The sequence below is a fragment of the Centruroides vittatus genome, unplaced genomic scaffold (assembly GCF_030686945.1).
Source record: "Centruroides vittatus isolate TY-2023 unplaced genomic scaffold, ASM3068694v2 contig_796, whole genome shotgun sequence".
Classification (NCBI taxonomy): Eukaryota; Metazoa; Arthropoda; class Arachnida; order Scorpiones; family Buthidae; genus Centruroides; species Centruroides vittatus.
This window is the reverse complement of record NW_027122513.1, coordinates 490,549-503,411: the sequence shown is the minus strand read 5'-3', so window position 1 is coordinate 503,411 and position 12,863 is coordinate 490,549. Positions and strand designations below refer to the sequence as shown.

General features: G+C 30.9%; 1 protein-coding gene across 2 annotated transcripts in view; it reads left to right on the top strand.

The window, feature by feature from the left end:
• Positions 1–12,863, top strand: part of LOC136981824 (retinal dehydrogenase 2-like) — a 32,072-nt gene that overhangs the window by 12,609 nt on the left and 6,600 nt on the right. For both annotated transcript variants that reach the window (XM_067278193.1, XM_067278192.1), the window contains 3 exons: positions 2,973–3,215; positions 6,240–6,342; positions 10,188–10,372. In XM_067278193.1, the coding sequence (XP_067134294.1) occupies positions 2,973–3,215; positions 6,240–6,342; positions 10,188–10,372 (531 nt within the window). The remainder of the gene's footprint in view (positions 1–2,972; positions 3,216–6,239; positions 6,343–10,187; positions 10,373–12,863) is intronic.

Genomic DNA, 12,863 nt, shown 5'->3' with positions numbered 1-12,863 from the left:
AACGACTTGTTTTTTAAGATTGTTCACAATTAAATTAAGTCTCTAACTTATACACTAAGACATTTAAATTGTCCTGTAACATAGTAGGATCATTTTAATAATTTTGATATCATCTGCATATAATATGACTGTAGATATTATTTTTGCAAAATCATTATATGTATTAAATAATAAATAATATATATAATTAAATTAAATAATAAATTTAATTTATAACAATTAAATAATAAATTACTTAACACTGATCTCTGTTAAGCCTTAAATATTTAAAGGAACAAATGGCATAAACTGAGTATTTCCACAGAAAGTAAATACTCTCTTATCAAAAAATAATTATTTAATCAATTTGTCACAACAGAATTTATATCAAATTCTTTACTTAAAATATCAATAAGGCTAGAGGGAGTAATTGAATCATAAGTTTATTTTATATCAATATAAATTATATAGGTAGATTTTTTGCAACAAAATTCTTTATTATATATTGTCTATAGCAAATTTGTTGTAGTAGCAGAATTGGGGAACATCTCGGTGTTGAATAGAACTCCTGGAAACAATTCTAGGAGAAATGTATGAATATATCAGTTTTTCAAAGAATTCAATAACAGGAGAATTAGCAGTCAGATGATGTGTTTGCTTCTTTCTTAGGAATTAGTCATTGAAGAGAGGGACCACTATTGCCAGGAGAATATAATTTATTTTTCAGGATTTGGAAAATAGGTAAATGCATGTAGAAAGTTGAAGAATTCCATTTATAATATAATTACTTAAAGACAAGAAATTACCATATTGGCCCAAATATAAGTCAACTCCCAATTTTGGAACCTTTTTGAAAAAAATTTGAAAAGTCATTGAAACAATACTTCTTCACCTTCTCTTGGACAGAACAGATGATCGAAATCATCTGTTCTATCCAAATTATTGGTAACACATTTCTTAAACCTTTTTATAATTGTGTCTTTGCCAACAATATTTCATATTAATAATTTTACAAGATTATGTGGAATTTTTATCTATGCAATAGATTATGAAAATTAGTTTCATTTAATTTCATTTCTTTCTTTTCAATATTACTTCAGATAGAAATAAAATTTTTTGAATTTGTATTTACAAAAAAAGTGTTTCAACCTTCTTTTCCAGTTCCTTAATTCTTTCCTCGCCCTTGTCCCTTTGTTCTCTTTACCCTTCTTGTTTCCTGACTGTCGTGTCTACCCTTTTCTATGTTGTGGTGTTAACACCTCCATGGTCGAAACAACTACTACACTCCATCTCTATGGCTTCTTCCGCCTCAGCCACGTCAAAAGCCTCTTCTAGTGATTTTGAGGCTTTCCTAAGCACATTAATTTTGATGTTCCCTTTTAGCCCTTTAACAAAACGTTCCATAATTATATTGTCGCATAACAGATTTATCTTATCGTTGCCTTTAGCCGCCCTAGCCAATAATGACTTTGTTCTTATTGAAAAACCTATAATGGATTCAGTAGCCCTTTGTCTCAGGCTTAATAACTGGTCAATGACATCCTTATCAATGTTCTTTCTTGCTAAAGCATTTTGTTAAGTCACGTCTGATATCTTCATACGATTTTGGGATATTGCTCCAAGAGGCATAGGAATGTTGAATGGCTTTAACCTTGACTGTAACACTGCTATCTTTACTTCGTTATTCCAACCTGCCAATCTGGCAATGTTCTCAATCATCTGAAAGAATGTTTTATATCTACATTATCACTTTGGGACCCTGAAAACATGGGAATCATGCCTAAGAATCTTGTTACAACTAACGGGGAGGCTGGGGTTGGTCCCATCGCTAGTATTTGAGCTACTCACTAGATTGTTTGTAGCCATAACAATATAACTTAGGAAAAATAGAACAGGCAAAAATTTAAACGTACACTGACACACGGGACTAGGACTATGCATTCGCGTTATGAGTGGAATCCTGTCGTGGACGCCATTGTGAAGTTTGTGAGTGACATGTGTATAAACTATGTATAGACTACCGAATAGACTAGCACAAAGAATACTTAGCAAAGTTTTTTAATCACAAGTATTTTATTGTCACTCGTGAACTAGGTTCTTATTGGATTCCACTCCACGAAATTTACACTATACACGGAAAATCAGTTGGTTGTTTAATACCACAAAAAATTCATGACAATAGTACGCATACAGGAACTTAAATCTAACTCTTACTCACTAACTTATACCTAAAGGAAATAGCAGATTCTATGAGACAGTAGACAGGTAAGGGGAAAGATCAAAATACCCGGGATTTACTTTATCTCATGGTCACTGGATGATCACTACCCTCAGATTCCACAAATGTATATCGACATAGATCTTCTCTCTCTTTCTAATGTTGGGACATTGATCCAACACTGACCCTAGAGTTTTCTATTCATCTAAAGCAACTAAAATGTCCTTCCCTCAGAATTATTCAGCCACAAGTCACTTCTGATTTAGAGCACTCCTCTCTCTTGCTTCTGACTACCACAAAGGTCCAGTCCAGACTACTAACTCGTTCTTTATTCCAATCGGCCCTCAGGCTTTGGCTCTCCCATTGTTTCAAGTTCTTGGAACTGGTAACCCATTGTTTTCAGTTCTTGCGATTAGTGGTCTCATCCAAAGGGAAGAAAGGAAATAAAGGAAAGTTCTAGATAGACCAAGAACAAAGGGAATAAGGAACTATTGAAACTATCTTAAAAACTAATAATAAAATATATAACAATGTGGCTGATGGCCACACTGAATTTTCATCTTTTCTTTATTCTTATATGATGTGCTATTTTTAGGGTATTATTGTTTTATCATCTTTCTTTAGAAAAATTGAAAAATTAATCTTTATTAGTAAAATTAATTCATGTTTTGATTTAGTAAACTAAATCAAAACATGAATTAATAAGAACTATAGTTTTTAATTTTATTAACTATGAATTATATATATGTGTAATATTTATTTATTTTTAATTTAGTGGAATTATCCAGTTTTAATGCTTTCATGGAAGTTTGGACCGGCTCTTGCTGCAGGAAATACTGTAATTCTAAAGCCAGCAGAACAGACACCATTAACAGCTCTTTACTGTGCTCATTTATTTAAAGAAGTGGGATTTCCTCCAGGAGTTATAAGTATTTTGCCAGGCTATGGCCCAACAACTGGTGGAAGTATTGCTGAACATCCTGATGTTGATAAAATTGCATTTACTGGATCAACAGAGGTATTTAATTAAGAAAAATTAAATAGAAAGAACTTAATAGAGTTATGAAATTTTTTCATGTTTTGTAAAGACTTCAAATTTTATACCAGAGTTTTTTAATGAAAATTTAAATTAATAATTTTTCAAAATTAAATTTAAATATAATATATTGTAAGATGTGAAATGCGATAAGAATACACAAACACGTGAAATCAATTGAAACAAATTTAATCACGTGATAAACAATTATATACAGAAAGTTCTTTTGGATTTCCTTGGTCTCTCACAATGCCAAGTTCTCTCACTGCCTGATGGCAACAATAAACCAAGTAGCTTGCTTCCATGGTAACTACTTGCCCGACAATAATAACCAAAACACATGCAATCCTTAACTAAATTAATCCTAAAGATAGAAAAATATAGAGATAGGGAAACGAGAAGAATGAACAGGATAGTGGGTACCCAATTTCTCGATGAAACTCCAATGCCGGCTTGTGCCTTTTTCTGTGTAGCTCTGGGTTCTTCTTTCATGTGTTGAATATCTTCTACCATAGCTTTATCGGTCTCTCTGATTCTATCGTCCAGATTGTCACTTCATGGTTCCTTTTTCAGCCCTTGTCGAATTCCGTCTCACAAGCTTACTGATCTACGTCTATGCCTCTTCGTGTCCGGCAAAATAAGAATCATTTGAGACTCCCTTTTCTACTTGTTATCTTCCTTGAAGTGCATTGTCCCACCCAACCCCCTAGTGGGTGGAAAGGGGAAAGCCCGTTCCCAGAACAATAAACAAAGGAAGTTAGAAGGAAGGATTAAGAAGGAGAGAGAATTATTAAAACTATTAAATCTAGAATACATATATACAAAATTAAATGGCATATAGCCACAATATATACCATAAAATACAAATACACTTGCCATCTTTGGCTTTTGAACAACTTGGTCTTTCATACATAATATTTTGAAACTCCTAAATAGTTTTTCAGATGCTAAATTTGGACTTTCATACATTTTCAGTTGACAAAAATTTCAAGCTAATTATGCAGTGGCATTTCCTGCCAGTTTTAGTAACATGGATATTTATGAAAAATAATCATCATCTGTTTACTGTTTAATCTATGATCCTAACATTTTAAATAATATTTATGCATTATAACATATTCACTGTAAAAAAGTATAACTTGCTTACATCAAATAAGAAATTTTATATTTTATCTTTTTAACTCTCTGGAATGAAACTTCCCTTATAACATGAAGTTCTATTGGTTGACTTTCAGTTATTCAACCTTCACACACTATATTTTTAGGAATACATTGTCTGAAGTCAGGGATGCCTTTATTTGTTTTTTGACATTGGAATTTGTGGATGATAAAGAAACTTTAAAATATGAGTTTTAAAAGCATAACAAATATTAAATATTTAAATTTTTTATTGGGTTGACCAAAAAGTTTGTCTGGTTTTTAACATGTAAATACAAAGCAAATTTTTTTTTATGGAAGAAAATTATCTTTATTCAGTAATGCAATTTCTTGTATCATGTAATGAGGATTATTGCTGATGTTATGATTCTCTTGTGACCACCAGAGCATGATGCATTTTGGAGAGAAAAATCTTAAAGTGGAATTTCTCAAATTGCTTCTGGTATGCACATTCTTTGATGACATTCTCCCCTTGCATAAATGGCCAAATGACTGAGCAGCTAAGTGTCAGCCTACTGCTCTGAGGTACTCAGGAATGAATCTGGTTGAATTGAAAAATTCCAGGTTTGTTGGACCTTGTTCCTCAACACCTGGCTGTCTCATTATGGGCCTGAGCTTGATTAAAACTTTCTGTTATTGTCTATGCAGCAGAAAGAGTAACATCAAAAAATACTTTTTTCTCATAAAACAACATAATATGCCAAGAATGCTTCTTTTTTTGTATGTCATCTTTAAAATTACACTAAAAATTATTATAAAACAAACCCAATCTTCAAACTTTTTGGTTAAAATGTGCAGCCAAATGTTAGTTATCAAATAAGCATGTTTTTTCAAGATTTGAACTAAAGATAGTTACATTTCAGAGCATCTGAAGACAACTATCACACAAATTTGGCCAATTCAATATTTTTCTAGTAGTTTTACTACAGCAAAGGATGTTGTCTTTAAGAGAACAAATGAAATAAGTTAAATTTGCATTATTTGTAAAGTTTTGATTTTTGAATATTTGATATCATCCATCTGAAGGAGCATATTTTTGTATAGTTATAATATATGTAAAGTACACTTAATGAAACTTGTTATGAATGAAACCATTAGAATTTGTCAAATTTCTGTAATGTTAATTAATTATGATCTTATTTGGATTAAATTTTATAGATTGATGACTGATTCTGAATTTGATGATTTGTTATCTGATAACACCAAATTAAACCAAATTCCATTAAAAAAATGTAATATTTACCAAAAAGCAAATGTTTTCAACTATAATGTTCAGGTTATGCCATAGTGTTAGAAAACAGAACATAACTTTGAACATCAATCTTTAAATGATGGTGAAGCACTTCATCATCATTAGATTGACTTCCAAAGTTATGTTCTGTTTTCAAATGCTAAAGCATAACCTGAAGATATTAGCTGAAGGTTGTTGAAAACATTTGTTTTTTTTTTTTTTTTCGTTTTTGTTATTCATAATTTATACAGTTTTTGTGGTGGTTGTTTGATGTTTTTAGGCACAAATGAAAACTTATTGTTTTTTTTTTTAATTATTCAGTTATAATGATGCAAAAATTTTATTACAAACTTAGACAAGTTATGCAAGGAATTCTGGTATTTGGAATTATTATGAATACATTATATTAAACTTTTTAAATAATTATACCATCTTCTTGATGTAGCCCAGGACTGGCTAATTGTACAGACTTATCACACCTTGTATCTTGATGTTGACCTGGGTTACATCAAGAAGCATTAATCCAGATATTTACAAGTAATTATAACTTCTTAAAAAATAGTTACTTTTTTAAATATTAAAAAGAAAAATTTTATGTGTATTTGATATTTACATAGGTTGGAAAATTAATACAGCAAGTAGCAGGACGTACTAATATCAAACGAGTCAGTTTAGAATTAGGAGGAAAGAGTCCCTTAGTTGTTTTTCCAGATGCTGATGGTAATTTGTTTTTTTGAGATAATTTATTTACATAATAGTAAATATTTAATGCATAATTTTATCTTCTGATTAGATTTCATTTGTTAAGTATTAGACTTACTTCTAACCAAAACCAAAACGGTGCGTAATTCGACAAATACGTCTTTCACTAATGTTTTTGAACCAACGGTTCTTTTTCAGGTGAAAAAACGGACAAAATAAAACAAAATTTGATGGAACAAATCTTTTTTTCGAAAGAATTCTGAAATGGAATTTCGGAAGAAGCCCATGCAATCGTCGTCGTCGTTTGCGCCTGCGCTGTTGAAAGAAATATAACTTTTGCCTTGTCATGTATCGTATATAAGAGTTTTCCACACTATCGATAAGGATACTTCATCCTTACTGTTTATACACTTTTCTCTTTGGGCTGTTTTATGTATATAAATTGCTTCTATCAAGTGCAGATGGTGTGGCTGCTGCATGGTGTATATTATCTTGGCCTCATTGAATAATGGTTGTATATCAGGGTCCGTGGTATATTGTGCTAATGCGGTTGTATACCTCTTGTGGAGGATGTCCGCTTTATGTTCTATAAGCCTCACTCCTAACAATGTTTTTGTGGAGCCAATGTATATTAAGTCTTTATCACACCTATGATCTCTCATGGGGACAGTGTACACTCCAGCTAGTGTGTCTTGCCATGGAGTATCTTTCCCATTACTGAGCATTCGAAAAAGAATAGGACATTATCTAAAAACTAAGGTGACTTGTCTCTTCCTACCAATTTCGGTGTACAGCTTCTCTAAATACAGATTGTAAGTGATAGGTACTCTGTCTCTACGAATCATATTTTCTTGCTCTTGCACTTCTAGTTCTGTTTGTTGGGGATGAAGCATTTTTTTGGCCAATGCAGCTATCAGGTTACCATATCCATGGCGTTCGGCAGAGCCGTAACTAGGGTTTTGGACGCCTATGGCCAAGAATAAAAATGGTGCCTTTTTAATTTTTATTATTAAAAATATAATTATTTTATTCTAAAAAAAGCTATTGTAAAAAAATTATCTAATGACATTCAAAATACTATATAAATATAAATATAAAAATTTTTTTGTGTTATTAATTTCGAATACATATTATTCCGAAACCTTCTCGTTGGCGCCTTTATTAAATCGGCGCCTATGGCGGGGGCCACATTGGCCATACCCTAGTTACGGCTCTGGCGTTCGGCAATACTAGTAGGTAGGCAAGAGGTATACAACCGCATTAGTACAATATGCCACGGACCCTGATATACAACCATTATTCAATGAGGCCAAGATAATACATACCATGCAGCAGCCACACCATCTGCACTTGATAGAAGCAATTTATATACATAAAACAGCCCAAAGAGAAAAGTGTATAAACAGTAAGGATGAAGTATCCTTATCGATAGTGTGGAAAACTCTTATATACGATACATGACAAGGCAAAAGTTATATTTCTTTCAACAGCACAGGTGCAAACGATGACGAAGATTGCATGGGCTTCTTCCAAAATTCCGTTTCAGAATTCTTTCGAAAAAAAGATTTGTTCCATCGAATTTTGTTTTATTTTGTTCGTTTTTTCACCTGAAGAAGAACTGTTGGTTCGAAAATGTTAGTGAAAGACGTATTTGTTGAATTACGCACCGTTTTGGTTTTGGTTAGAAGTAAGTCTTATATTGTGTGGTGTGTTTTTGGTGTGTTGGTTGTTAAGTATTATTATATTAATCGTTTTGTAGTATTACTTTAAATTGGTGATTCCCAAACTTTTTCAATCCACTGCCCCCTAGCGTATGGATTAACTAGCCTTGGGTATAACTTTGTTCCATAAAGTTATACCCAACGTACCCTAGCTCATTTTCTTGTGTGAGAAAGGATTGGAAATATTCTTAGGAAAACTTTTCTATGAATCTCACACTTTGTGCCCTTACTGTACATTGTTCTTAACATCTAGAAACCATTAAATGCAATGTTTCCTCTTATCATTTAACAGCTACAGCATCTGCACTTGATGGAAGCGATTTATATACATAAAACAGCCCAAAGAGGAAAGGGAACAGCTGTCAGTGACCCCAACTTTTGCCTTTGGTCACCGTTCAGTACCCTGCCTCCATTGCCCCCTAGATTTACTCGCTGCCCACAAGGGAGCGTTATTGCCCACTTTGAGAAACGCTGCTTTAAATTAAATAATTATGAAAATGTTACTAAAATGCTATATTACCATCATCTTACATAAAATGCTATAGTTTATATCAGATTTAGAGGTAAAATCTAGACATTTTGATTTTTTTCTAGAACATTTGATGGGATCTGTGAAGAAATGCCCTTCGGTTACTCTACTTATATATTTCTTTGGAAACAGATTACTCAGCAATGTCTGACAATATGAAACTTCCAAAACACATTTGCATGCTTTTGCTCTATCACTTTGAAAGTTGCCCCAACACAATGAGACTTACCAATCTTATTCTCTCCAATCTCTCCAAGGCATTTGTTAAAGTTTTCATTGGTGAACAAATGTCAATCAGCTGTTGCAAATGTCAAAGAGCCAATAGTGCAGAAAAAGGCAATAATCTGCATTTGTTTTGTGTCATCGTGATAGAGCTGCTTCCAACCAACATCACTATTATGAAAGAACTCTACTGTAAACAACTGAATTGTTTGAAAACTAAGATCAAAGAACTTTGTCCAAAAATTGACAAAGTCCGATAGTGCCAAGGCAACACATCAGCACATTTAGCAAAGATGAGTTTAGAGAAGCTGGCCAGTCTAGGCTTGGAAGTTCTGCCTCATTCATCATACAGTGCAGATTACAATTAACCAACTGATTATAATCTATTTTACACTCTGTATAACAATATAGTTCAATGACAATAACTGATGCTTGAGAGTTTCTTCAAAGAAAAACTCCAGTCATTCTGTGCTCACAGATTGAAAGTTTGCAGCATAGGTGGTAAGATGTGATTGATATTGATGGTGATTACCTACCAGGCCAAACTGCAATCATTGTTGAGTTAATTGTCAATAAAACTTTTTTTCAAAATGTCTGCACATTTAAAACCTGATATATTGCTACAAAGTGCAGATATCATATGAATCATTTGAATATCATAGAACAGATTTGAATTGTGAGTATTTATGTAAAAGACCAGTTCTATACCTTTCAATAATCTTCTGAATATTTTTACATTTTTTATCAAATGATGTCTTTAGAACTGATTTTCTAACTCTTGTTTCCCCATTGTTATTTTTATGAAATCATCAATTTTGAAAATATTTTGAAAAATAACATTTTTTCAGAAATATTTATTTATTTCAGAAATATATTAATTTAAATAATTAATATATCATAAAAGAATGTTACATATATAATATAGTTCAAAATATAAAATACCTTTTTAATATCTATGAAAAGTTATTACAATTAAAAATTATAAAGATAAGTCTGTAGAATAATGTTTTCTGATTAATAGAAAACATTGAAAATCATCTAGGCAATAGATGAGCAAAGTCATAAATTTGACAAATCTTGGAAAATTTATTACTTTGCTCATCTTTGGACACATGACTTTGGAAGAATTTCCTTACTTCTACTTCTTAATTAAGGAATGACTAATAAGATTATTTTATATGTTGTCATGTTACACATAACATGGTCAGTAATTTGTATTTCAAAAATTTAAACTATATTATTTATAATGATTTGTGCTATATGTATTAATAATAAAATTTGTGTATTTAATAAAAAATTTATTGTAATAATAAACTGAAATTATTGTTATTTTTATTTTCCTTTTTCAATTAAAAAGTATAGTCATTAAATCAAATTTTAAAATTTTTCAGTGAATGAAGCAGTAGAAATTGCTCATGAAGCAGTTTTTGCAAATATGGGACAATGTTGTTGTGCTGGAACTCGTACATTCGTTCATGAAGACATATATGATGATTTTGTTAAGAAAAGCACTGAATTAGCATTGAAGCGTGTTGTTGGAAATCCTTTTGATGAAGAAACTCAACAAGGACCTCAAGTTTGTAATATTTTATTATTTATTTACCAAGTAAAATCTTTTAATTTTGTGTTAAAAATTTAGACAAAATTTAATATATCTTTCAATGAGTATCAAAATCCATATATACTTGTTATTAAGGTTGAAGCTATTAAGGTTATTACGAAAGTATATATCAATTAAAGATAAACAAAATAAATACATTCTTTTATTACAATATATTTTTGTAATACATACCGTATTTTACGGACTATAAGAGAGACTTTTTTCTTCGAAAAATTGCCTCCAAAATTCAGAGTGCTTCTTATAGTCTGTAGCGTCTTATAGGCATTTAAAAAAAAAAAATTGCTTAAAAATTAAGATGCATCTTATAGTCCGTAGCACCTTATAGTCCATAAAATACGGTATATTGTAATATCAAATCAGGTCAATCTGATGAGGGACTCTGCTCAAAATGCATCTTTGACAAACTGACAGTAATAAAAAATTTCTAAAGCAGTTAGTAACTTTACTCCTTGTGTGATTGTATCCGAATAGAGTGCCACATTATTTGTGAATAAGTCTCAACTTTAATAGATCTGTTTAACTAATCCAAAAAGAAAACTATTACATTATTTCTGTTTAATAGTAAATATGTAGACTAGAAAATTTTTAATTTGCAAGCTAAAGAGCCAGCTTCATTTTGCATTTTATTGATATTTGCTTCTGCAGCAAGCTTGAGAAGTTTTTATATGGTCATAGTCAAAATAAATGTAAATTATATGTTAGCATTATCAAACAAATATCTATTCTTCTTAGATGTTAAAACAAATCTATATATTGAAACAAGATTTGAATCTGTATGACTTAATTTGAGTAAACAGTTGGGACTAAACATATGATTCTGGTATCAAATTAAAGTTGTTACTCTGTAGGTGATGCTGCTGAAGAGAGATTTGAGAAAGGTGCAATAGTTCAGGTGTGGCAGAAGACAAAGGTTCAATTTAAGTCTATGGGACGAATATGTCAGACATGCATCCACCATCTAGCAATTTAGTTTTTTTTAATAATAATAAATAACCTTTACTTCTGGTGACAAAGAAGATATCATTTTTTTTTCTAACTGTTGGAACAACCCATTGCTCATCTCTACTATTAATTTCTGCTGCTTTTTTTGTTAATTACAGCATTAATTAAGACTTTATGAATTAATTTTTTAATAGTATAAGTGTTTAAATATATTAATATTTATTTAAATAATAATATAAAATAAAGAATAACTACATACAAAATATCACAAAAACCAGTAAAAGGAAAAGACTTTTGTGGTTTTTTGTTTGTAGTTTTATTCTAAACAACCAGTTTTTTTGCTATGTTGAATGTATTAAGAAGCACTTTTATTTTTGAATTAAACTATTTTATTTTTTTCGAATCTGTAATAAACACGTACTTTACAACACTAAAAAAGACAATAAAAGTTTTTTTAATAAATTAGTTTTTCACTGCAGTGCTATTGTTTTCATATTGTTCAAATTTTCTCTACTAACTATGGGAGTCTCTTACCTACCACCTTGGAGGCATGCAACTCTCTCACACTCGATCTATCCAGTGTATGGGTCATGCTGTACAAGCGATTAAACGACAATAAGCATCCTACAGCAAACATGTAGCATGAGCCTGGATCCATGCATGCGTCGCTTTGCCTATCACAGAGCTTGCAGTTCGTTCAAGTTTGAACACTTTTGAAAGTTTGATGCATGTTCCTAACGGTTTGGAAAGAAGTTTTAGTTCAAATTATTAAGTGTTCTGTTCTTTGTTGGATTATTTTCTGTTCAATTTTTTCACTAAGTTTCGTTTTTGCCTGATGACAACATCCATAAGTGCGTCGAAAGTGCTTGTGGTAAAAGGACATACTAAGTATAACACTGTTGTTATACTTGGCTGTTACGAAAAAATCTGCGAAAAATCTAAATTAATTTTATTTTTAGTAATTATATTTTTGGATTTTTAGAATGTGAGATTTCTTCCTCCAAAACTAGTATGTATTTTTTAAATATTTCTGACAATACCAAGAAATGAGTTAACTCTTTTACAAAGTTGAGAAGCAATAGTATTATATTACCAAAGCTATTTTTTAAACAACAATGGTACAATCTTAACAGAAACGAAATGATAGACTGTAACTCATTGCAATAAGTTATCTAGGTTGTGAGTATGCAAGTTAGAGTAATTATGATTTAAAATTTAGCTTTAGTTACAGCAAAAAGTTCTGCTTTACTTAGCTTATATTGTACATTTAGTGACTAAAACATCATTCATTTCTGTTTTAGACAGATTTTCCATTTATAATAATAATATTTTACATATTGAATCATTTCATTCTGTGATTTATTTTTGATGTAGGTAGGTTTCTACTATGAGGAGGGTCTGTTTTGGACAAATTTTATTGGTATAGATCAAAATTATTCATGCCAAATTCTGAAGTTTGCATTTTAACATAAGTAGTAATTAAATATATTTACTTATTTTAGAT